We start from the raw sequence: 26,368 nt of genomic DNA on the forward strand, positions 1-26,368 counted from the left end.
TAAATCACATTCCCACCCAGCTTGCACAATAAACCAGCTTGAAAAGATCCACTGGGCTGTAGAGAACTTGAGTACGGCCGAAGGAAATAGACACACGTTGTCGAAACTTTTCGGTCTTGGATTGTTTGCAAGAATATCCAATGTAAAAGCAACAACAATTTATACTTCATGATAAAAAAAAAATTGCTGACTTGGTTGGCACGTGCAATCTGATTGGTAGAAGCGCCGCCAAGAAGCATGTCTCAACTAAACAAAATAGGTGACAGCCATTCTCTGGTTCATTCCACACGGCAGTGTTGTGACTAACCAGAGAACAACCTGCTCGTTTGGATTTGCCACAAAGCTTGGCAGTTAACTGTCAGCCATCCGTTAGAGGGTGCATTCTCCCATGGCAATGACTCTACCGCTCAGATTCCACCAGTCAGCACTCTCTTCTCATGAAGTATAAATTGTTGCTCCCTTTACATCTGCTATTCTTGCGAATTGTCCTGATGAGGGCTGAATGGAAAGCTTTGACAACCTGTCTCCTTTCCCAGTAAATTTGGAAATGTTATAATCGATCCCCGAATCCAAGTCATTGATCCCGATTACGAATAGCTGGGGCCCGTGCACCGATTCGGCCATTAAAACAAAACAGTTCCTCGCTCCGCACTTAAAACGCTCCCTTTCACGACATTAATTGGGTACATCTCTCGTTTAAGCTTCTGCCCCGGAGGAAATAAGACACCCTGTCCATTCCACGAGATCGCAGGCCGACGAACGTTGCTCAGCGATCTCTCCGGCAGACCACAGTTGTCTGCTATAATGGCAGATCAACAAAAGCCCCTTCCTCTGAATGCCGCGTGGGCGTTACATACCGGTGGTTAGGCTGAAGTCCGTAGTTTGCGTGATTGAACCGCTTGTTCAAGGTTCTTTCATAGTACGAGCTGACAAGGGAAGCGGGGAAAATACTTCCCATCAGACACGCATAACGATTGTGCAGAATCATGTCCACGGGATACCCTTCATTGGCAAGGCGGCTAAACACCCAGATGCCACTCCTTGTGCTGAGAAACACCTACAGGATGATCGGACAATGTTAGATCAACCCGGCGCATTAATGCAAATCATACACGTGTAGAAACCAGGGTTAAGTGCCTTCTTCAATACACCAAAAAAAACACACACTTTGAAGGAAGTAAAACCTCTGAAATAATCACTTGCAGAGAAGCCACCCTGCCCACGAATTAATTAAGCCAAATTTCAAGTCCGTGGGGAATCATATTGGGGGACGCATTGGCACAGTACTAATGCCACCGACTGGCATTTCAGAATTACCCGGGGTAATACTCTGGGGACCTAGCTTCCAATCCCGCCCATGGCAGTTGGTAGAAGCCTGCTGACCACCATTGCCGATTGTCATACCAACACATCTGGCACACGAGTGCCCCTTAGGGAAGGGAATCTACTGTTCTTAACCCTGGTCTGGCTTGCGTGTGACTCCATGATCGCAGCAATGCGGCTGCCTCTAAAATGCCATCTGAACAAGACGTTTAGAAGGTTGGGGGGTGGTTGGGGAGGTTGGTTCCCTCACTGGAGGGTCTTGAGTGCGTGGCTACAGTCACAGGATAAAAAATTGAGGACTGAGATGGGTGGTGAGTGATGGCCTAGCCAACGACACCCACATGCCATGAATGAATTAAAACAGCGTATGTATGAAGCATGATGTGCACCTAGGATCGCAATGAATGGGAGAAGCAGATGGCCATTCGTCCCTACGAGCTTCTACCTCCATTGAACTAGATCATGATTGATCGTCTATGTCAGCTGCATTTTACCAGACTCTTCCCCTGCCCACTGCCTGGCGTAATATGCATTTACCAATCGAACCCTGCCTTGAGTGCTTTCATGGATTAAGCACCCACGTCTCTCTAGAGTGGAGAATTCCCAAAGGCTTATCGTCCTAGAGAAACCTCCTCATCTCAGTCCTCAATTATTTACCCTGCGACCATAACACGCAAGACTCCCCAGGGGTCAACCATCCTTCAGCCCCTCCCTCCACTCTCAAGCCCCTGAAAACCTTTTACTCATTTTGCTGAGATTATCCCTCACCCCTTCTGCAGTCCAGTCATTCGGGAGCTAAGTCCCTCGTTCTTCCAATTCTTCGAATAGGGATAAACTGAGTTCAAAAAAGAAAACCTATCAGATGGAGTATAACGTGGGATACTGTTCACTTTAGCAGGAAGAATTAAAGAAAGGCTGAGTATTAATTAAGCAGATAATGACTGCAGAATTCCAAGGTGAAGAGGGATCGTACATTTTACTCGGCCACCAGCCTGCATTTATTAGCCGTCCCTAACTGCCCTGGTTCAGAGGGCATTTGAGAGTCAACCCCATTGTTCCGTGTCAGGAGGCATATATAGGGTAGACCAGTTAAGGACAGCAGATTTCCCTAAAGGGCATTGGTGAACCATTTGTGGGTTTATTACATGGTTATCATCAGGTTTTTAATTCCACATATTCATTGAACTCAAATTTCACTGTCTACCACAGTAGGATTTGAAGTCAGGTCCCCAGCCATTATATTGTATTTCATAGATTAACACCCCAGTGACAACGCCACTATGCCACCAGCTTCCCTTAGACACAGGCCATTAGTATGCAGGTACAGAACGTATTCCAGAAGGCTAATGGAATATTATCCTTTACTGCGAGAGGGACTGAACATAAAAGTAATGATGTCATGCTTCAGTTATACTTGGTATTGGTGAGACTGCAACTCGAATACTCTGTGCAGGTTTGGTCTCCTTATTTAAGGAAGGATGTAAATGCGTTCAGAGGAGGTTTACTAGATTGATATCTGGAATGAGCGGGTTGTCTTATGAGGATAGGTTGGACAGGTTGGGCTTGTTTCCACTGGAGTTTAGAAGAGTGAGGGGGTGATTTGATTGAAGTTATACAAGATCTTGAACGGCCTGGACAAGGTGGACGTGGAAAGGATGTTTCCTCTTGTGGGTGAGTCCAGAACGAGGGGGCACTGGTTTAAAATTAGGGGGTCGCCCTTTTAGGACAGAGACGAGGAGAAGTTTTTTTCTCTCCGACTTTGGAACTCTCTGCCTCAGAATGCAGTGGAGGCGGGGTCATTGAATACTTTTAAGGCAGAGGTAGATAGATCCTTGTTAGGCAAGGGAATCAAAGGTTATCAGGGTTAGACGGGAAACTGGAAATCGAAGAGCAAGATCAGCCATGAATGGCCAACTTCTACTCCTATATCGTATGTTTGCAGCGTAGGACAATCCTTTAACTCCAAAAATCAGTGCAATCAAATTTTTAATTGCACTGACTTGAAGCATACAGTACACTGGGTGTGATCTAACAATTATAGTAAGGCACTTTCACTCTTACCATCCAACCATTTTCTCACCGAGTCCAACATGACATTGGCTTTTCTAAATGCTTCTGCAAAATGCTGTCTTGAGAAAATCATCCATTGACTTGTTCGAAATGGGTCAACATAGCGCAGCGAGCTGGGTCATAAAGGCACCCATTGGTTCTGGACTGATACTGCACATTGCTGTTTCATTATCCACGGGAATGACAGCTGTACCTAGCCCCCTCTCTCTTGTAGGTTAAGCCTATTCCAGGCACTTGGCGTCTGAGATTCTCGTGAAAGTGCACCCGCGTCCCTCTGAATGTCAAAATATTCTGGCCTCTCAAGCATTAAACAGAGCCGTTTGTCTCATGAAAGTAGAAAGCGTCACATTCCTCACCACATGTTCCATCTCGCGTCTCCTTGCTCATTCAGTTAACACACTGGCGCTTCTGTTCTGCTCATGGTTTACTTTATCAGTTTCAGTTGAACTGTAACTTAGATGTCCTCTAAAATCACTAATGCAGCTTGCCAATAGCTGAGGGGCAGGTTCTAGTTCTGTAGACGCACCCATACACGTCTACAGCGCAGGAGGAGACCATTTGGCCCATCCTGTCCGCGTCGGTCAACAAAGATCTGGCTACATTTACCCCATTTTCCAGCACTCGGCCCATTGACTTGGAGGTTATGGCAACGCAGTTGACTATCTAAATACTTCTTAAATGTCATGAGAGTTTCTGACTCAATCAGGCAGTGAGTTCCAGACCCCCACCAGCCTCCCGAGTGTAAATAATTCTCCTCAATTCCCCCTCTTAGACTTCTACTCTGCCAACTTCCAACCCGCTTCACGCCCACCACAAGAAATGTTAATTCATGATTTATTTATGCGAATTAGCTAACCCATGGGGGGTGGGGAGGTGGTTGTACAGTGGTGTTGTTGCTGGGAAGGCTATTGCAGCGACCAAGGGTAATGCTCTGGGGACCAAGGCTCCAGCCCCGCCAGAGCAGATGGTGAAAGTTGAATTCAACTAAAATCATGACCGGGAAGCCGTTGCTGATTGTTGTAAACGCCCAGTCTGGTTCACCAATCTCCTTGTGGGAAGGATGTCCCCCGATCCCTTGTCTGGTCTACATGTGACTCCAGACCCACAGCGATGTGGTTGACCCTTCATTGCTCTGTGAACAGGGCAGCTAGGAGGAGCAATAGCCTAGCCAGCGATTGGCACACCCCATGAATGAATAGAAAGAAAAATAAAATTAAGACCCCGGACCCCCTCCCCCCACTCTAAATTCAGTACATCTACCGGTTCACCCTTTTCAGCATTGCCGGTTGAAAACTCAAAAGCGTTAAGACATTTGCCAAAAACACGAGATTTCTCTCTGACGAATTCAAGTTGACTCTTCCCGATCAGATTATTATTGTCTAAGTACCCTGTTACCACACCTTAATCATGCAGTCTGGCATTCTGTCCACTGCCAGTGTCAGGCTTAGCTGCCCTGTAACCCCTAGTTTTCCCTCTCACTCCTTTCACGAACAAGGAGTTATGTTTGCAGCCTTCAGATCCGCAGGGGTTTGGAACCCAGGGAATTCTGAAAGGTCCGACATCGCTCTAACAGCCTGCTTTAAAAGCCTAAGCCGCTGTCCATCTTTGCCGGGGACTTTGGTTGGTTTTATTCCCATCGCTTGTCTTGTGCCAATTCTGCAACTTGAGCCACCTTGCTTGAGTTGGCTTCCCACCATTGGCTCTCCACGAGTTGCAGAATATACTTCCAACTTGGAGACGGGTAAACAATAACGACCAGCGATTTATTTATTGCTTTTTTTTTGGGTTATTCATTCATTGGATGTGAACGTCACTGGTTAGGCCAACGTTTGTTGCCCATTTCAGAGGGAATTTTAAGAGGCTGTGGGTCTGGAGTCACATTTAGGCCAGACCAGGGAAGACCAGGGAAGAAGGGCAGATTTCCCTCCTTAAAGGGTATTAAGTGAACCCGGATGTTTTCTATTTTTTTTACAACGATTTCCTGTTCATCACTTCGGCAGCACATATACTAAAATTGGAACGATACAGAGAAGATTGAGGTGTCAGCTGTGGCTCAGTTCATAGCACCCTCGCCTTTGAATCAGAGGGTTGTGGGTTCACGTCCCACTCCCGGAAAAACCAAGAACTGTGATTGTACTCGAAAGAGTTGCAATCTGTGACTGTTGGTAACTCGAAAGAGTATCAGACAAGATATTTCATTAAACTCAAATCTGTGCTGTTCGGATTCGGACCCGGGTCACCTGAGCATTAACCCTGGAACAGGAAGATGGAAGCAAAACTTCGCTGATGCTGGAAATTGGAGACACAAGCAGCAAATGCTGGACAAAAACTCAGCAGGTCCTCATAGCTTCGGTGGAGGTAGAGACACAAAGTGAACGCTTCAAGTCCGAACGACTCTTATTCATCTCGGTAAAAATAACACCAACGGCACTACCTCCCCAGCTCTGCCACTGCGTGACATTGCCAGTTTTTAAGTTGCACTGTCTCCACTACTCCAGGAACCATCTTACGCTCACCTCTCACTTTCTCACAGACCTACGGAAGGTTTAACTATCTGTCCCTCATCTCTTGCAAGCTGACTCTCATTCTGTTACTCTGAAACAGGCCAGTTGGTTCCTGCGCCTTTGCCAATTGACGTGTAAGCATGCCATGAGGATTTCATATTGCTTGTTGACCCTGCACTACTTAGTTTTCCAGGCATCTTTTTCACCCGCTGACTCTCTACCTCATTTCTCCTTAAGGGATTTCGAGCACCGGCTGCCCTCCATTTCCCACCCCCCATCCCCTCTGGATTTTTGCCTACATCACTCCCCAACCATCCCCTCTCCTTCTTTGTAAAGTTGAATTTTGCTCCATTTAGCTCTGACCTGCTGCTCCCTGACCCCAGTTTGACGCTTGGCCTGATCTCTCTACAATTCGCCCAAATGAGCCCCTCCTCCACAGTTAATTGTTGACGTGCTGTACAGGAACAAAAGTCGGGGTCGCAGGTTGAGTCGGTGGTTAGGAAGGCAAATGCAATGTTGGCATTTATTGCGAGAGGAATGGAATATAAAAGCAGGGACGTGCTGCTGAGGCTTTATAAGGCTCTGGTCAGACCACATTTAGAATATTGTGAGCAATTTTGGGCCCCTGTATCTCAGGAAGGATGTGCTGGGCCCCTGGAGAGGGTCTAGAGGAGGTTCACGAGAACGATCCCAGGAATGAAAGGCTCAACATATGAGGAACGTTTGAGGATTCTGGGTCTATACTCGATGGAGTTTAGAAGGATGATGGGGGGGATCTGATTGAAACTTACAGAATACTGAAAGGCCTGGATAGAGTGGACGTGGGGAAGATGTTTCCATTAGTAGGAGAGACTAGGACCCGAGGGCACAGCCTCAGAGTAAAGGGAAGACCTTTTAGAACAGAGATGAGGAGAAACTTCTTTAGCCAGAGAGTGGTGACTCTATGGAATTCATTGCCACAGAAGGCTGTGGAGGATAGGTCATTGAGTGTATTTAAGAGCAAGATAGATAGGTTCTTGATTGGTAAGGGGATCAAAGGTCAGGGGGAGCAGGCGGGAGAATGGGGTTGAGAAACTTATCAGTCATTATTGAATGGCGGAGCAGACTCGATGGGCCGAATGGCCTAATTTCTGCTCCTATGTCTTATGGTCTTATGGTCATGGAGCCCTGGGCCAAGATCACTCTGGAATCGCCCATTGTGCCTCTGGCCACTTTCCCGACACTGACCAATCCAACTGGTCAACCCCTGCGGTAAAACCTCAGCAAACCCTGGCGCCACAGTCTCCAGCTTACCAGTCCGCCAGGTGCAGAACTCCGGCCGCCTTTCGGGTTTGGCCTCCGCTTTGGTTTTCCACCGCATTGACCTGCGTCGGAACTGGAGGCCTCCGACCAGTCTCCCACCCGATCTCTGCCACGTAAACGTTAGCTGAAAGGTATTGCCCGAGGCGGCCCGAGTTAGAGGGGATGGTCTCTGACCTCGATAGAACTGAGTCACAAATAGTGAGTCAGCCCCAAGTTTGGCGCACCCTCGTGGGAGTGAGACGGTGGGGGAGCAGTGGTAATGTCACCGGAGTGGTTACCTAGAGGGGGCCCCCTGCCTCATCCTCTCACGGTGGGGGCGGTGGGGGACCTGCCTTCAAATCCCATCTCATTCAGTTAAATAACCTGGAATAGAAAGCTAGTCTCAGTGGAGGTGAATGTGAAATAACCATCAATTGTCATCTGGACTGTCAATGACGCTTTTTTAGGTGGTGGGGGGTGGGTGGGTGGTGGAAGGAAACCTGCCCTCTTTACCTGGCCTGGCCCTATGGGTGACTCCAGACCCACAGCAATGTTTTCGATTCCTAACCTGGACTCTTAAAGGGCCTCCACAGCTAATCTGGTTGACTAATGCGCGTTGGGGGTGGGGTGGGGCTGGACATCTGACCTTTTGTAGCTGGTTTTTTGCACTGTAGGTGAATCCAGACCCACAGGAATGCGGTCGACTGCTAACCTGCCCTCTGAAATGGCCTCGCCACTCAACCCGTGGATAGTAATGGATAGAGAGCAAGTTACGCCTTTTCTATCACCACCTTCAACACCTCTTTGATCCTTTTGTCTGTAACATATTTTGATTATCTGCTCCTATCACTGCTTGCTTATCTCCACAATCACCACACCCTCAACTTCTCTCTCTCCCCCCGCCCCCCCCCCCACCACCTTAAACCAGCTTATATTTCATCTTTCTCCTAACTATGCTTCAGTTCTGCCGAAGGGTCATGAAGACTCGAAACGTTAACTGATTTCTTCTCCACCGATGCTACCAGACCTGCTGAGTTTTTCCAGGTAATTCTGTTTTTGTTTAGGCCTTTTCTCAGCCAGGCGCATCCCATGACAGAATGTTCCTGCCCAGATCAAGCCATGCTCCAGCTGACTGTGCGTCACTGCACTGGTATGGAATTTATGTATCACATAGACTTTCAAGGATTGGAGGAATGGAGTAGAAATTTAGCAGTGGTAGTTGCGAAATTGGGCAAAATGACTGTGACTGCCTGTGAAGTCCCAACCCCGATTTTAAGCCCATTCTAATGGAACTGAGTGTCAAGAAAGTTCATGTGGCACTGGCTAGCACCCTCCAATCCAATTCCCTCCCCAGATACCCATGACACTTCACAAAGCAGAGTGAGCATTTTAGGCTCGGTTACTGACCTGTTTAGCTGTGCGGCTGATGTCCACTGCAAGGTCGCCTCCAGTGTTCCCGACTCCGATTACCACCACTCGCTTCCCTTCGAAGACCTGGGGGTCCCTGTAGCTTTTACTATGGGTGTACTGACCTTTGAACTTCTCAATGCCTGGATGTGGACGCAGACAACAACGTTGCGGTGAGTCTTTGCAAATTCTGTACAAAAAGAAGGGGCCACTACCGACGGTGGAAGAGAAACAGAGCCGAATTTGTTGACAGACTCAGGTTGTGATAAAGGTTAAACCAAGTAAAGCGCTGGTGATGTGGGACGTGTAAACGATGTAATGGTGGAGGGCAGATTTTTAATTGTATTATTATTGTATTTAATTATTTCACGGGATGTGGGCGTCGCTGGCTGGGCCCAGCATTTGTTGCCCATCCCTAAGGTGGTGCTGAGCTGCCTTCTTGAATCGCTGCAGTCCATGTGATGTAGGTACACCCACAGTGCTGTTAGGGAGGGAGTTCTAAGATTTTGTCCATGTGATGTAGGTACACCCACAGCGCTGTTAGGGAGGGAGTTCCACGATTTTGTCCCTGTGGTGTAGGTACACCCACAGCGCTGTTAGGGAGGGAGTTCCACGATTTTGTCCCTGTGGTGTAGGTACACCCACAGTGCTGTTAGGGAGGGAGTTCCAGGATTTTGTCCCTGTGGTGTAGTTACACCCACAGTGCTGTTAGGGAGGGAGTTCCAGGATTTTGTCCCAGTGGTGTAGGTACACCCACAGTGCTGTTAGGGAGGGAGTTCCAGGATTTTGACCCAGTGACAGTGAAGGAACGGCCGATATATTCCCATGTCAGGATGGTGAGTGGCTTGGAGGGGAACTTCCAGGTGGTGGTGTTTCCATGTGTCTGCTGCCCTTGTCCTTCTAGATGCTAGAGGTCGTGGGTTTGGAAGGTGCTGTCTAAGGAGCCTTGGTGAATTCATGCAGTGCATCTTGTAGGTGGTACACACACTGCTGCTACTGTGCGTCGGTGGTGGAGGGAGTGAATGTTTGTGGATGGGGCGCCAATCAAGCGGGGCTGCTTTGTCCTGGACGGTGTCAAGTTTCTTGAGTGTTGTGGGAGCTCCACTCACCCAGGCAAGAGGAGAGTATTCCATCACACTCCTGACTTGTGCCTTGTAAATGGTGGACAGGCTTTGGGGAGTCGAGAGGTGAGTTACTCGCCGTGGCAATCCTATCCTCTGACCTTCCCTTGTAGCCATAGTTTTTATATGGCTGGTCCCAGTTCAGTTTCCGGTGAATGCTAATCCCTGAAATGGTGATAGTGGGGTGATTCAGCGATGGTAATGATTTTCGGTACCGAGGAGAGATGGTTAGATTTTTGCTTGTGGGAAATGTTCATTACCTGACACTTGTGTGGCACGAATGTTACTTGCCACATGCCAGCCCAAGCCTGGATATTGTCCAGGTCTTGCTGCATTTAGACATGGACTGCTTGAGTATCTGAGGATTCGCGAATGGTGCTGAACATTGTGCAACCATCAGCGAACACCCCCACTTCTGACCTCATGATGGAAGGAAGGTCACTGATGAAGCAGCTGGAGGTGGTTGGGTTGAGTACACTAACCCTGAGGAACTCCTGGGGTCAAGTCCTCCAACAACCACAACCATCTTCATTTGTGCCAGACAGGACTCAAACCAGCGGAGTGTCCATTCCTCCCACCATCTCCCCACACCAATAGCCAAGGTGGCCGGTTTTGACAGGGCCCTTGATGCCACCCTTGGTCAAAAGCCGCCTTGATGTCAAGAGCAGTCACTCTCAGCTCACTTGAGTAGCTCAAAATACAGATGATGTGCACAAGATACAAGGTGGGGACATTGCGGCAAATATGGTTGAATCTGGCAGCGGGTGGAACAGATATCGGCAGTTGTAGAATAGGGTTTGTGACGTGCGTATCATCTCCGCGAAAAAGAACAAACAAAAACAATCCTTTTTCACGGAATGAGAGACTTTTCAATGCAGCGACATACATCCCAAAACCGAAGCCAGGGTTTCTCGCTTGAGGCGGGCTTCAGAGTGGGAGGGAGTGGAAAGTACAAGCAGAGCAAAATTCGGTTCAACAGCTTAGCGAAACCAATTTGCGGGCATCCACTCCGCCCGTCAATGGCGGGTTGCGTTTCCCATCACCGCATGCTGGGAGCCCAATTTCAATACCTTAGAATCTCATCTTAAGCCTTGCTGGCCCGAATCATCGCCCCCATGCTGGATGATCGGTGCTTCACAACTGGACATAAGTGTCTGGCTGCACCTTGAAACCACTTTGAGGTTTCTTTGCCTAGCTTGCTTCGGGTAGCATTCACGGTCATCAGGCAGAACCTTTTAGGGGGAGGGAATGGGGGAGGGGGGGAGGGGGCGTGGTCACCTACTAGACCAACCCTAAGGCCGCCGTGGCTTTTAAATGGCTGCGGGGGCTAGGGATTGCTCGGGGAAGAGGGGGAGAAGTGGCCGGAGTCAAGGGAAGAGGGGTGCAGGGTGAGGGCGGTAATGGAGGAGGGTGGTCTCCCAGGCTGTTTGTGTGTGTGTGTCGTGGTAGGGGGGGCACATGTTGGTCTGCGCAAGTGGCCTCCACATGGTCGGGGCTGAGGAGGAGATGAGGTCGGATGGGGCTACGAGGGTGTGCGTGCGAGGGAGTGAGTGGTGATGCCTCTTGAGCTGGCAGTGAGTGGGGTGGCTCAGTGAATGTGTGATGGGCTGGCGAGTGTGCGTGTTTAAGGCGATACGATGGTTGACTTAGCCTGATGGCACTGCGGAGTAATGGTATGCTGGGTGATTCAGAGGGCACCAGCCCAGACAGTGCCAGCTATCGCCAGCCACCTTAACTGGGGTGCATGTCTGGCAGTGCACGTGATCTCGCCGGGTAAGAGTACCTAGTGTCATCCTGTGAGAATGGATGTCATTTTTATTTCAAATCTTTTGAGGAATATTGTGTTATTCTGCAAAGAAGGCTGGTTGTGTGTTTGATTTAATTAAGATGGGCAGATTTTGACAGGAAGCAGAGTGCCTGGGAGGAGGGGTGGGGGGTTCAGGAACACGAAAGGGATAGACGTTTAAGTTTCAGGTGCAAGTAAATAAGCTAGATCTAACATTTGCATTTTTAGGGAAGCCTAGAGGTTGTTTGAAGATCAAAGCGGAGTCAGAGGTTCCGAGAAGCATGTTTGCTTCTTTCAGGAGTTCGATGGTTAAAACTGTAGTGATGTAATTATGTTTTATTGACCCCAAGGCAAAGACAAGACGGAAACAGGACCGGCTTTATGTTTTGAAGGATTTGCGTTTGGAAGAGTGGTGAGAATAACGGAACCGAGAGGAAAGGGGAAAAATTTATAGTATAGTTACTGTGGACAGCTGGACAGAACTGTTGAGCTAGAGATGGCTGGACCTGTTTGAACTGTTGAGGAAGCTGGTTCTCTGGGCTGGGAGAGGATGTATTTTGAATCTCCCATTCAATCGCGCCAGTAAAAGCTTGGGCTTCGGCAAGCCGCACTTTTCTGAAGTGGGCCCCACCGCAGAGTGGGAGAGGGTAAAGACCACATGGCACATTGTTCTTGAAGCTACAGCGCTTTGCCCTGTGTAATATTATTGGATTTTATAGTAGCCATCTACAATGGAATGCTGACTGGAAGGTGTTTACTTGTGGGTTGGGCCAAGCAGGGAATTTTGGGACATGTTATGTAAGACTAACCTTAACTGTGTAAATGTAACCTTGCGTACTTAAGTCTTTTTTTTCATTTTTGTTAGTAAAACCTTTCACTTTTATTTTTTTTTAAATCCCAGAAGTCTTCGTGGGCCCCTTACCACTGAGGTCAGTACCAATTCTTGGGTTCAAAATAGGAATAAAAATAAAATCTACCGCCCCCTAAGCCAAGTGGCCCTCTCGGATTTAGTTGGCAAAGCAATGAACACTGGCTGTGCTCGTAACAGCCTACATGTGGGAACCACGTGTGGTACAGTTGAAGGACACACAGTGTGAAATTCTCACCAGGGAAGGAGTCGAGCGGCACATGTGGGTAGCAGTGGTGGCCGGTGCAGACCATGATTGCATCGAAAGTCGAGGTTTTCGCGTTGCCGTCGCTGTCTTTCGTTGTCACGTCCCACTGTCCGGTGGAGGAGAAGTCTTCTCTCCTCACGACGCTACACACGTCGGTCTGGGGGAAGCAGAAAGATTGTTCAAGCCCACAAACATTGCTCCTGCCTTGGGCCTCTTCAGCTATGCAGTTGCCCGCACATTCTGAAATGCCCCTCAGGACGCGGGCACCTTATTCGTGACCTGACGGTGATGTCTGTGTGATGGCTGCCATGCTATTAGGTAGGGAGTTGCAAGACTTTTAACTTAACCACGATAATCCATATGCCTGGGCGATGAAGGAATTGGAAGGGGCTTGACTGAGATGGTCTTACTGTCTACCTGTCCACCTTTGTACTTCTGGGTTTTAATAACTCTGAGATGTGCTACGCGGCTCTTTTCAATAACACTTTACTATTGGTGTTAAAAAACAAAAGGGACAAGCTGTTGAAATTTTTCGTCCTGCACTCATCAGGTCATATTCACAAGAATACCCAATCTGAAACAGAACAACCATTCGTACTGCACGAGGAGAGAGTGCTGATCGGTTGGCACGTCAACTCTTTGGACAAAGGAACGTTGCCCATTCGACTGTCCCTCCAAAGGATCAGCACACAGGAAACGGACAGGCATTTCAGGGCAAGCGCAAACAAGTGGGTGACTGGCCCTAAAAGCTAACTGTTTCTTCATCTGCAGAGCTGCTGAGCATTGCCGATCATTCATTCTACTTATTCCTGAGGTCGTGCCACAGTGCGGGGGTGCGGTGAGTTTTGGAAGTCGCCTTGAAATGATGCTATTTCTGCCCTTTCAAGCAACCTTGCATTAACGTGGATTATTATTTTGTTTCCTGCGTCAGTCGTTATTCAAGTCAACAAAAAAAAACCTTTCCTGCTTCTGTCCCTTGTCCAGTTAAACTTCCAATACTCTTCAATATGGCTTTGTCGCCTGAAGTCTCGTTTTATATGCGTTTAAAATAAATATACATACAAGTCAGCGCAGAAAGTGCTGCGAAAAAATAAACTCAGCAGGTCTGGCAGCATCTGTCGAGAGAGTAACAGAGTTAATGTTTGGAGTCCACTGTGATACTTGCTTGGAAGCTCAGTCCTAAAGGACTCGAAAAGTTCACTCTGTTCCCCCCTCCACGGACACTGCCAGGGCTGCTGAGTTTTCCCAGAACTTCCTCGTTTTATTGCAGGTGCAATATTTTGCGTCTATTGCATTTTTTTTTGGAAAAAGAGGGAAAGTCGCGGCTGGATGTGAAAGAGGGGGGGATATGCCTTTGGATACAGGAGTACAATGAATGATTAAGCACCTTTAGCAGGCTACGATTTAACACAGCGAATGCTGGTCACTCTAAAAGACCCTAAATATATTGGGGGAATATTCTGCAAATAAATGTGCTCTCTGGCATATAGATACAGTTGTACAACCAGAATTGCTGTCCAGGGCTTTAGCGTCTAGGATGGTGGCCCTTGAATTCACTCACGAAGCAGGCCTGTCTCCCTCTCTGTCACACTCTCCACTTTTAATCCGGTAACAATGAAATTCGTCTGTAGGGGGTAACAGCCCTACCCAATGCAAGCAGCCCCCGTGAGTGATCCCTATAAACCTCTTTGCCATTCTGCATTGACAGAATTTCACAGTTTGACGGGAGATTGGGCAGTTGTTTAGCTGCAATTGGCTGTGTCTTTTTTTCGTTGCAGAGACCCTATTGCAACCTTACGCCCGGTACACAATGGAAAGGTCTCTGGTTAATAATTGTTCAGGTGCCCTCAACCAAATATTTGGACATTTTATCTGCTTATCTACCTCTGTGTCTCGATTCCTTACTTACTCTGAACGCTGATAGACTTTGACTTGCTTTTCTCGGTAAAATATGCTGCACGGTTGCAAATTGCTATTGGTATGATGATAAGTAAGATGATTATCTGTGAATGGTTGAACCTCTGCAATCTCTCCGCAAGAAAAAAAAGATCATTTGACAGTGGGACTGTACGAAGGTTAATTAGTTCCTGAGCTTCATTCCATTTGGTAAGGATTTAGGTTCGTTGGGCCGGAGAATTTTTCTTTCTAAGAACAGTCGCTTGGTGGTACAGGGCGTGAGCCTGGCTGAAAGGAGAGACATATCTTGCCGAAGCTTTCCGCCTTCCACTCAACAGGACAATTCCCCAGGAGTGACAATGTCGGGGTGGGGGTGGGGGCGCTCCTGGGGCAGGGAAGCAGCAGATTTACACTGTAGGGAGTGCCGATGGGTTGGCAAGTGGGCTCTGATTGCTCGGGGCGCTGTCACGGGGAACGCACCTGTTGAGAGTGGCTGACAGTTAAGTGCCAAGAGTCGTCTGAAATGTCAAACCAGGCAGCTTGACCCTGATTGGTCAAAGCATTGCCCTGCGGAATAATGCAGCTAATAGAATTTGCATTTGGACATTTGATAAATAATCCTCACTGTGTTAAGAATTACGCTGGCAGCCAATGTAAGTTGGTCCGCAGTGTGGCGCATTGGCCTGTACAGGAAGCTACAGATACTAATACACAGTGCCCTCTGGTTTTTTTTTAACAAACTGAAAGAACATGTACACACATTGCACCTGTTTCAGCTAAACAAAGGGAGTGACAGCCATTCGCTGAAGAGTGAGAGGTGATCTTATCGAAATGTATAAGACCCTGAGGGGACTAGACAGGGCGGATATAAGGAGGATGATTCCACAAGACTAGGACTAGGTAACACAGCTTAAGAAGAAGGGGTCTCCCCTTTAAGGTAAAAATCAGCTTTTTTTGTCCAACATAGGCCTCCCTTAGTTTTTTTTTCCTTCGGCCATGGGATTGACTGCCCTCGCTTAGAGGACATTTCGGAGCCACATGTACATATTTCCTTCCATAATGACCAGCGTTCGTGACAACCAGCAGTGGTACCTTGGTCATCAACAGACCATTAATTTACTGGCTGGTGGTGGAATTTAGAATCCTGGCCCCCCAAGACATTCCCCTGAATACCAGCCCAGTGACAACGCCAATGTGCCACAGCCTGTACATGGGTCCCCTTGTCCCCAGAAAATAGTGGACGCTGGGTCATTGAATCGATTCAGGGCACTGTTCGAAAGATTTTTAATGGGGGCGGTCAAGGGTTGCTGGGGGAGGGTGCAGAAGGGAAAGCAGAGGTGAGACCACAGCCAAGATCTTTTGTTTCAGGAGTAGGCTATTCGGCCCTTCTTTTAATAAATGGCCCGAGCTGGCGCTAAGGGCTGAATGGCCCACTCACCCTCCCAAATTTCCTCTGTTGACTCTATACGTTTCTCTCTCTCTCTCTCTCTCTCCCTCTCCCTTTCTCTCTCTCTCTCTGTCTCTTTCTGTCTACTTCCCTTCACATGTAGGCAGTCCCAAGAGCGGATGGATAGGAATTTGACACTGTTGAATTGTTTCCAGCATTGTTTTTTGTTCATGCTTGGGAACTCAAAGAACCGGATGCCCAAAACATGCATTAACCAGAATCATTTATTGTGCAGTGTGTGTATAGGGTTACAATAGGGCTTGGACAGGGGTAAAGAAAAACATTCATGAGCGCAGCTGAATAACTGCCAATTTTCTGACAAATGAGATGCATCCAACATAGAATAATTCGCAGGGATAAATTACGTAGGCTGCTTGCATTGGGCAGGTTCATACTGGGCTATAAATAATAATGCTGATGTCAATGTGGCGGTGAAGATTGTTAGAGGACTTGGTAGGTGAGAGGTAGAGGAACTCTTTCCTCTGCTCTGGAGAGTTTGTGAAGGATCTCAGAACAATAAAGTTTGGAAGTATTTCAGAGATGGGTCACTGGACCCATTCCTGGGGTCAAGGGGTTATCCGATGAAGAGAAGGTTGAACAGGTTGGGCCGATACCCGTTGGAGTTCGGAAGCACGAGAGGTGATCTTATTGAAACATCTAAGATCCCGAGACAAGCCAAAGCACTTTAGAACTAATTAGCAGTTTTATACTTCTTGTCATCACCCATCAGGGGTGATCGAAGAAGCCTATCTTTCCCTACAGATTAATGGAACTCTAAAAGTTTGCCCCCTGATGAGTTGCTGTGACTACATCAATCCATAACTGTGGTTAAATGTCCCCTTATTCCGTAAATCGCTTGATCACACTTATCGATTGGTCTAGCCACAACAACTCCTTTTGGGGAGTTGCCCGGAGGAATCTAGATGAATAAATCGTCGAAGGTTGTGGTGGACGGATTGGCAATCTAGATGAATAAATCATCGAAGGTTGTGGTGGACGGATTGGCAATTGACAAGGATATTGTGGGATATAGAATCAAAGAGGCACAACTGAGCCAACCTTCAGATCATCCATGGTCGAATTGATTCAAAGCTCTCAAAGGTCAAGGGTTGTTCCAATGTTACGATTTTCAAAAAAATAAAGAGATTGCTTAAATCTTTCCACGTGAACAGGCGGAGAATTCTAGGTGATAATTCTCAGCGATATCCGCGGTCACGGAAATGCTGTGCATCCAAATCTGGAAAATCGATGAGTCTCTCTGGTTTTTTTTTCTGCATTCTTTCACGGGATTTGGGTGGGGGTGGGGGTGGGGGGTGGGGGGTGGGGGGTGGGGGTGGTGGTCATTGGCAATCCCTGCATTTCTTATCATTCCAAACTGCCTGTGAGCTGAGTGTCTCGCCAGGCCATCTCAGAGGAGAGAGGAGTCAAGCATGTTAATGTGGGTGTGGAGTCACATAGAGGCAAGCCCACATTGTGTGGCAGGGCTTTAAGCTTTTTGCCTTTGGAATTCCAGAGCAGTGGCATTTCCACTACACCACCAGCTCTCCCTATCTCCTTCGATGAAAGGAAGAAAGAGAGAGAGAGAGAGAGAGAGAAAGGAAGAATAAGCAAGAATGAGAGAAACGAAGAGAGAAAGCAAGAAAGAGAGAAATCCAGAGGGAAGGAAAGAGAGAAAGAAAGGGAGAGAGATAAAGAAAGAGAAATAGAGGGAGGAAGAAATAGAGGGAAAGAAAGAGAGAAAGGAAGAGAGAGATAAAGAAAGAGAAATGGAGGGAGAAAGAAATAGAGGGAAAGAAAGAGAGTAAGGAAGAGAGGAAGGAAGAAATAGAGAAAGCAAGAAAGGAGAGAAAGAGCAAAAGAAAGAGAGAGAAAAAGAGAAAGAGAGAAAGGAAGAAACAGAGAAAGAGAGAAAGAGAAAGAAAGGAAGAAAATCTTATCAAGAAAGGCTAAAAAAGTTGGGCCTTTATTGATTAGAGTTTAGGAGAATAAGGGGTGATCTTATTGAAACATGCAAATTCTGAGGGGGCTTGACAGAGTAGATGTTGAGAAGATGTTTCCACTAGTGGGGGAATCTCGAATTAGGGGACATGGTTACATAATAAGGGGGCACTCATTAAAAACTGAGATGCAAAGGAATTGCTTCACTCCGAGGGTAGTGAATGTCTGGAATTCTCTACCCCTGAGTGTTGTGGAGGCTAGATCACAAAGTGTTTAAGGAGGAGGTAGGTAGATTGAGGATTATGAGGAGCTTGAAAAAAGATGAGTTGAGACCTGGGGCAGATCAGCCATGCTCTCATTGAATGGTGGGGCAGGCTTGAGGGGCCGAATTACCTACTCTCGCTCGTATTTTTTCTGTCCTTCAGATTTGCAGGGGAAGACAGTGACTTAGTGGTATTGCCACTGAACTAGTAATCCAGGGTCTGGGGGACTCGAGTTCAAATCCCTCCTCAGGACTTGAATTCAAGTGAAAGTCTGACAACGTTGTCTTGAAAGCCCATCTGATTCCCTAAGGTCTTATAGCGAAGACATTCTGCTACCCTGACCTACATGCAACTCCAGACCCACAGCGACGTGGTTGACTCTTAAATACTGAGCAAGGGCAATAAATGCTGGCCTAGTCAATGGCACCCACATCCAATTTAAATGAAAAGAGTAAGGGGAAGAAAAAACAAAGAATATCTGGGACCTTAGTAGATCTGGCCGAGATGCAACTCCAGACTCACAGCAACACGGCTGACTCTTAAATACTCACTAAACAAGGGCAATAAATGCTGGCCTATTCAATGGCTCCCACACCCCATTAAAGAAAAAATGAGGAAGGGAAAACCAAGTATCTGGGACTCCATCTTAATTATTAATTAAGTGGCCTTCATAGAAGCAAGGCTAATGAAATACTAAGATCATTTGCGCTGAATTTTATAATTCGCGTATAGAGCCATTCACCTTCTGATAGATATTTTTTAGCATTTTCTTCATTTAGCATTTAGTATGTTTATTTTTCGGGCAGTCACTATTGCAATTTAGGAGACGTGCCAGGCTACTGACACAGCAAGCGGCCTTCAAAGAACAATAGAATAAATAAAATAACTTTGTTCTTTGCATTGGTTTTGGCTTAGGGATATTTTGGCGTGGGACCACTCTTATCTCCCAAATTGCTTCCCATTGACCTGGTAGAGCGCCAAGGCCCTATTTCTAGCTCCTTGCCCGAAAGAGGGCGTCTCCCGCACCCCAGAGGTAATGGGCCAGGCAAGCGTGCCTTATATTTCCAAACTCATGCCGTGCACTTGGAACCCACGGCCTCTCACTGCATAGGTACAAGTGCTACCCCAATGAGCCAGGCCCTGAAACTTGGCCAACACCCTTCTTAAAGGGTATCTTAAAGGGTAAGTCGGTGTCACTGACCTTCAGCCGTATGTATTTCATCAGATCAAACTTCTGGATAAAAAGACGCAGGTACTGCAGAATTCTGGAATTATGCATGAAGTTTGGATAGTTGTCAGGGAACGGAAAATCGCTGTAGCACATCATTTCCTTGGAAGAATTGCTGATCAACGACTTGTAGACACAGCCCTTGAGGTCTGACACCTTCTCCTAGTGAAGAAAAGACATGGTGCTAACAATTCGCCTTGGAACAACAGGGTCAAACAGGAGGTGACGCTTTCCGACGCCTGTCTTACCCAAGCGCCAGATATTCAGGCGTCAACGAAAGTGCAGCTCTGTTGGTGGAGGCTGTGGGTGAGTGGGATTGTCACTGGGCTCGTACTGAGTAGGAGACCACTGTTCGAATTCCACCTACCCCCCCCCAACCCTTCAACAACCACTTGAGTTCAATAAAAAAATCTGGTAATTGACAGTTTGATGATGACATGGTACAAAGCCATCTTGGTCACCCATGGGGAACCCCTTAGCTGGGGTGGTCTACTTGTGACCCACAGCAATGTGGTTAACACCTTGATGCTCTCTGAAATGGCCCAGCAAGTCACCCAGTTCTCAAGGGCGATTAGGGGCGGGGTGGTAAATGCTGGCCTAGCCAGCGACACACACATCCCGAGGACGAATTAGTGAAGCAATGACGCGGCCAAGGCGACGTTGGTGTAGTTGGGCGCACGTTAGACCCTCAACTGACACACGAAGGGAGAATTTCAATCGCTGATGCATTCGTTTATTCCTCCACTAGATATTTAATTCCTAAGCTCACCATTGTAAGTGTGTGCTAGGAAAAAAACAATTGGTGCTCTATAATGTGTCACCCGACTATAGTAGATACTCAGTGCTCAACACACTGGTTCTCGTATGAAAGGTCTCGCATCTCATGGCCTTGGAGAGGAATCCACGCGGACCAGGTGATTGGAGGAGGTTCTGGGGCGCCACGGTTGAACTGACGAATGGAGAGGGTGAAGCTGCAACCTGCCTCGCCAACCTGAGCAGGGAGAGCAGCTCAGGTACAAATGCTGGTCTGCGGCATTCCTTTGGCATTGAGAGGCGTCAGGTCCGATTGCTGCCGGGGGCCCTGTGGGGGGGACACGCGGTATTCAGGCTCAGCACAGTTCCTCAGACCACGACATTCGCTGTTCCATTCCCGCACCTCCGCAGTGTTAAACGCGTTTCGGAGGGATTGGGGAATGCGGGTTAAGCAGGTGATGTTTATGGTTCATCGGTTCACAGGACAACACGATGGAGGGTACCCTCAATGTGGCCCGGTCAGCATACATTGCCCATGCCTAATTGCCCCTTGAGAAGCTGGTGGTGTGGTGAGGGGCCACCTGGAACAGCTGCAGCCCCTGTGGTGGTGGGTACACGCACGGTGCACTAGAGAGTCCAATTGGGCGGAAAGTGATCCAAAACTTGGCTTGAGGACCCTTGGAGCTTCAGAGAGAGGTGGGAGGAGGGGGTGGAGTGTGGGGACAGGGGTTGATCGGATCGTAAATTATAACACGGTAAACTAACTTATTAGGCTAGAAGCGGAATAATATTATTTCCTCTTCTGGTCTGGGGGAACTCTGCACATGTGGACTGAAATTGCACTGGGAGGCGTGCCAGAGGAGTTTCACTCAGCTGAATCCTGGGGTGAAGGGGTTGCCTTATGTGGTCAGGTTGGAGAGGTTGGGCCTGTGCCTATTGGACTTCAGTCGAACGAGAAGTGATTTAGCTTCATTATTCATTGAAAGGTCGGGGGCATCGCTGGCTGGGCCCAGCATTTATTGCCCATCACAAATTGCCCCTGAGAAGGTGGTGGTGAGCTGCCTTCTTGAACCGCTGCAGTCCCTGTGGTGTAGGTACACCCACAGTGCTGTTAGGGAGGGAGTTCCAGGATTTTGTCCCTGTGGTGTAGGTACACCCACAGTGCTGTTAGGGAGGGAGTTCTAGGATTTTGTCCCTGTGGTGTAGGTACACCCACAGTGCTGTTAGGGAGGGAGTTCCAGGATTTTGTCCCTGTGGTGTAGGTACACCCACAGTGCTGTTAGGGAGGGAGTTCTAGGATTTTGTCCCTGTGGTGTAGGTACACCCACAGTGCTGTTAGGGAGGGAGTTCTAGGATTTTGTCCCTGTGGTGTAGGTACACCCACAGTGCTGTTAGGGAGGGAGTTCTAGGATTTTGTCCCTGTGGTGTAGGTACACCCACAGCGCTGTTAGGGAAGGAGTTCCAGGATTTTGTCCCTGTGGTGTAGGTACACCCACAGTGCTGTTAGGGAGGGAGCTCCAGGATTTTGTCCATGTGGTGTAGGTACACCCACAGTGCTGTTAGGGAGGGAGGTCCAGGATTATGACACAGCGACAGTGAAGGAACGGCCGATATATTTCCAAGTCAGGATGGTGAGTGGCTCGGAGGGGAACCTCCAGATGGTGGTGTTCCCATGTGTCTGCTGCCCTTGTCCCCCTAAATGGTAGTGATCGTGGGTTTGGAAGGTGCTGTCGAAGGAGCCTTGGAGAGTTGCTGCAGTGCATCTTGTAGATAGTACACACACTGCTGCTACTGTGCGTCGGTAGTGGAGGGAGTGAATGTTTGTGGATGGGGTGCCGATCAAGCGGGGCTGCTTTGTCCTGGATGGTATCGAGCTTCTTGAGTGTGGTGGGAGCTGTACCGATTCAGGCAGGTGGAGAGTTTGGGGAAATGCCGGGCCCTAAGGTTACAGATTGCGAGCGAGTCCAATTCTGTTGCTGCTGATGGCCCACAGCGCCTCATGGCTGCCCGATCTCGAGTTGCCAGATGTGTTCGAAATCTGTCCCATTTAGCACGGTGGTAGTGCCACACAACACGATGGAGGGTACCCTCAATGTGAAGGCGGGACTTGGCCTCAACAAGGCATGTGCGGTGGTCACTCCTACTGATACTGTCATGGACAGATGTATCTGTGCAGACAGATGTATCTGTGCAGGCAGATGTTTACTGAGACATATAAGACCCTGGCGAGACTTGAAAGAGTGGATAATGGGAAGGCGATGGCGTAATGGTGCTGTTGCAAGGCTAGCAATTTAGAAACACAGGTTAAGTCTCTGGCAAACCAGCGTTCGAATCCCCCGATAGTCGAATTCAATAAAACACCTGCAGTTTAAGGTCTAATGTTGACCATTGGTGGAAAATCCCAGTAATGTACTTAAACGAACGCATTCTGCTACCTGTCCTAGCCAAAACGTGGCTCCAGGCCCTCAGGAATGTGGTGGGCACTTAAATGCCCTGAATTAGGGATGAAAAATAACTGCTGGCCTGGGCAGTGACGCCCACATCCCATGAACAAATGGAATAAAAGACGATTCCCCTTGCTGGGGAGACTGGGACTGGGGTGCACCCTTTAAACGAAAGGGAGACGGATAATGGAGGTTTATTTTTTTTCTCCGAGGTTCTGTGGAATTCTCTTCCGAAGGGAGCACTGGGGGCTTTATTCGTTTTAAGGCGGAGTTAGGCTGGCAAGGGAGTCCAGGGGCGTGTGTGTGGTACAGGCAACAATCAGATGGCGGAGCAGGCTAGAGGGGCCGAATGGTCTTCGCCTGCTCCCAAATTCACACGTGTGTTTGCGTGTTCACAATCACATCCGAGCCACGCCGTTTTTTGTGGCGGGGGGTGGGGATTGGAAACCCTCTCTGGAAAAAAAAAAAAATATATATATACTGAGGATGCCAGAAGTTCATTTAGCAAGAGTGAGATTCATCGATTTCTTTTGCAAGCAGTGGTGTATTATTTAATGTGGGCCAAAGGCCGGCAAATAGAAATGCGATGGAGGTCAGCTGTGACGCACTTGGATGGTGAAACAGAGGCGAGGGATTGAACAACCCTGCCCCATGTGCACAATTGCTCCACAGTTTGCTGAATTGATATGCGCGCGTCTACTTGAATAAACAGCCGCACTCGCCTGGAAGTTCCACAGCCCCCCGATGTCATCGCTCCTCTCGAAGCAGACGGGCTCCAAGCCCTCGTCCAGGCAGCATTTCGTGCTGACCAGGCCGCTGGCCCCTGCGCCGATGATGGCAACTCGCTTCACGGGCTTCATCTGAGGGGCGACAGAAGGTTGAAGCAGTCAGCGTTGTTTCCAAAGCACAGCGCGCTAGGTGTGGTCGCCGTCCCATGGCAGTGAACCATGGGGGTTGGGAGTGGGGGTCGGGGGGGCACATTAACCATCCTGACGTCAAGGGTACAGGCCAACGTGACAGAGAATCACTTCAGGGGCCTTAGCGTTGGCCTGTTCGAGGGGCCCAGTTGCAGCTAACGAGAACTCACATCTGCAAATCATCCTGGAGTTCGATAGAGAGGCGTAGCCTTTAAAGAGACCAGTGCTTAAACCTTCCCCAGCCCCAACTAAATGAGGCATAAGACCATAAGGCCATAAGACATAGGAGCAGGAATGAGGCCATTCGGCCCATCGAGTCTGCTCCGCCATTCAATCACGGCTGATAAGTTTCTCAGCCCCATTCTCCCGCCTTCTCCCCGTCACCTTTGATCCCCCTGACCAATCAAGAACCTATCTATCCTCGGTCTTAAACACACTCAATTTTGGACTTGGCAACTTTGCAAGTCTTATAGCGTCTACCATGTCAAGCCCTCGAAGAATTTGAGACATTCGAATCAGGACACGTCTCATTTTTCTCCCAACCAGAGCGTTTAGGCCTCTCCCTTGCTCCTTCCCCATACTTACATCGCCATTCCCCGTTCTAGGGCTGAACCTGGCACATTTGCGTGTACCGGAGTCTGTCACCATTAGCACCTCCTTTAGCCAGTACAACCACTAATCACACCCCTTTCCACCTTCTTTTTTTAATGACACCTTTTGCAATCTCTCCTTTGCCTCCGCCTATCACTGGCCTTCCATCCATCTTCACCTGTTCCACACCCCCCACCCCCCACCCTCCCCTTAAACAGTGTATATTTCACCGCATTTCTGCTTCACTTTAGGTCTGAAGAAGAGTCGTAGGGACTCAAAACGTCAACTCTGTCTTCCCCTTCACAGGTGCTGAGTTTTTTTCCAGCATTTTTTTTTTGTTTCTGTTTCAGATTTCCAGCATCCGCAGTATTTTGTACACACATTGTGCCCGTTTCGGCTAAACAAAATAAGCGGCCGTTCGCTGACCCGGGGCAACGGCCTGACCAACCAGGGGCAAGCTGCCTGGTTTAAATTTCCAGCAATGCTTGGCAGTTTACTGCCAGTCACTATCAACTGGTGCATTTTCCATGCCAATGCCTATATCACTCAGAACCCACTTGCCAGCCCTCTCTTCACATGCAGCATGTATTGTTGTGTTGGAATTCTTGTGTCCTGAGGAGTGCAAGCTTAAAAGTTTTGGCAACTCTCCTGTTTTTAGCTCAATCTCTGGATTTCTAAACATGCCTGTGCGTCCACTCTAACATATTAGCATGGATAAAAGATTGGTTACCTAACGGGAAGCAGGGTGTATGGAAAATTGGATCCCTTTTGGGGGAGCAAGCTGTAATGAGCGGAGTGCCACAGGGCTAAGTGCTGGTGCCTCAGCCATTGGCAATCTGTATCAATGACTTGGGTGAAGGGACTGAACGTAAGGTAGCTAAATTTGTCGAGGACGCCAAGATAGGTAGAAAAGTAAGCTGTCGAGAGGAGGTAGAGAGTCTGCAACGCGGTGGACCGGTCAAGTGCGTGGGGAAAATGTGGCAGGTGTAGTATGTGAAATGTGAACATGTCTATGTTGGCACAAAGAATGGATAAAAAGAAACAATGTACTGTTCATGCGGAGAGAGGTTTCAGAGCTCGGCGGTACGCGGGGATCTGGGTGTTCTGCTGCATGAGTCACAAAAGGTTAGTGTGAAGGTACAGCCAGTGATTAGGAAGGCAAATGCAATTTTTTCCTTTGTTGCAAGGGGAGTGGGGTGGAACATACAAGTCGGGATGGTTAACTGCACAGGGCATTGTCGGGACCACACCTGGAGTAACGCGTACAGTTTTGGTCTCCTTATCGGCATTATTGCATTGGAAGCGGTTCAGAGAGGGTTCACCCGGGTCATTCCGGGATGAAGGGCTTATTTTGTGAGGGCTATGAAGTTAGGCAGTTTGGACCTGGATCATTGAGCAGGTTAAAGGCTGAGCTAGTTAGATAGATAACTGATAGACAAGGAAGTGACGAGCCATGACAGGAAATTGGGCTTGAGACCACAACCAGGTCAGCCGTTGACTGGTGGAACAGGCTAGAAGGGTCAAATGCCCTACTCCTGCTCCTATGCTCCTGTGTTCCCTATTTAGCAGTCTCCTTAAAGCCCATTTCCTTACAAAGCTTTCCACTATTGACCGTAAAGTCACCTTTGTGACTCGACGGTCAAGTGTTGTCTGATAACAGCCCTGTAAAAATACGCTTTACAATGTTATAGACACTATGTAATAAATAAAAATGTGTCCAGAAAATCGCTTTGGTCGTATTCGGGTTTTCTTGCAAACGAACACCGACTTGCTTAAATTCCATGACTGCTAGTTTTCAAGTTAAAGCTTTTGAACAATGGCTACATGAAAAATCTCCTGTTTTCTCTGATCTGTGACGTGCCCTGATTCAGAAGTGAAAGCACATGGACATTGGAGTGCAAATTAGCTGACAAGGATTTACGAATACGGGAATCTATGCAGTCAGCTTCCATGACACACCAAGTGTTATATCACAGCAGTTGGTAAAGGCTGAGTTCTTGAAATCCCAAAGGGAAGCTTAAACAACTGTCATAAACTATATATTCAATTGGTATGTTTGAGACGCAGCTCCGAATTCAGGAATAAGACCACTGAGACTCGAGGGTTTTTTTAAAAATATAAAACTATATTAAACATTTCTTAATTTAACAACTAATTAAACACACACACATATGTCTACCAATTACTACCATAATAGCCTTTAAGCAAATCCCCAAATTAATCACTCCCAGGTAAATCTTCGCCAACAGTAACCCACAGACTTTAAACACATGCCAGGCAAAGC

General features: G+C 48.0%; 1 protein-coding gene across 1 annotated transcript in view; it reads right to left on the bottom strand.

The window, feature by feature from the left end:
* The window catches only part of LOC144672514 (dimethylaniline monooxygenase [N-oxide-forming] 2-like), a 124,606-nt gene extending 100,678 nt beyond the window's left edge, over positions 1 to 23,928 (bottom strand). The window contains exons 1-5 of the mRNA XM_078534354.1: positions 23,299 to 23,928; positions 19,353 to 19,541; positions 12,599 to 12,764; positions 8,586 to 8,728; positions 858 to 1,057 (exon numbers count right to left, since the gene is read on the bottom strand). Coding sequence (XP_078390480.1) covers positions 858 to 1,057; positions 8,586 to 8,728; positions 12,599 to 12,764; positions 19,353 to 19,541; positions 23,299 to 23,436 — 836 coding nt within the window. The 5' untranslated portion in view covers positions 23,437 to 23,928. The remainder of the gene's footprint in view (positions 1 to 857; positions 1,058 to 8,585; positions 8,729 to 12,598; positions 12,765 to 19,352; positions 19,542 to 23,298) is intronic.
* Between the last annotated feature and the right edge of the window lie 2,440 nt (positions 23,929 to 26,368).

Source organism: Cetorhinus maximus, chromosome 38 (assembly GCF_964194155.1).
Source record: "Cetorhinus maximus chromosome 38, sCetMax3.hap1.1, whole genome shotgun sequence".
Classification (NCBI taxonomy): domain Eukaryota; kingdom Metazoa; phylum Chordata; class Chondrichthyes; order Lamniformes; family Cetorhinidae; genus Cetorhinus; species Cetorhinus maximus.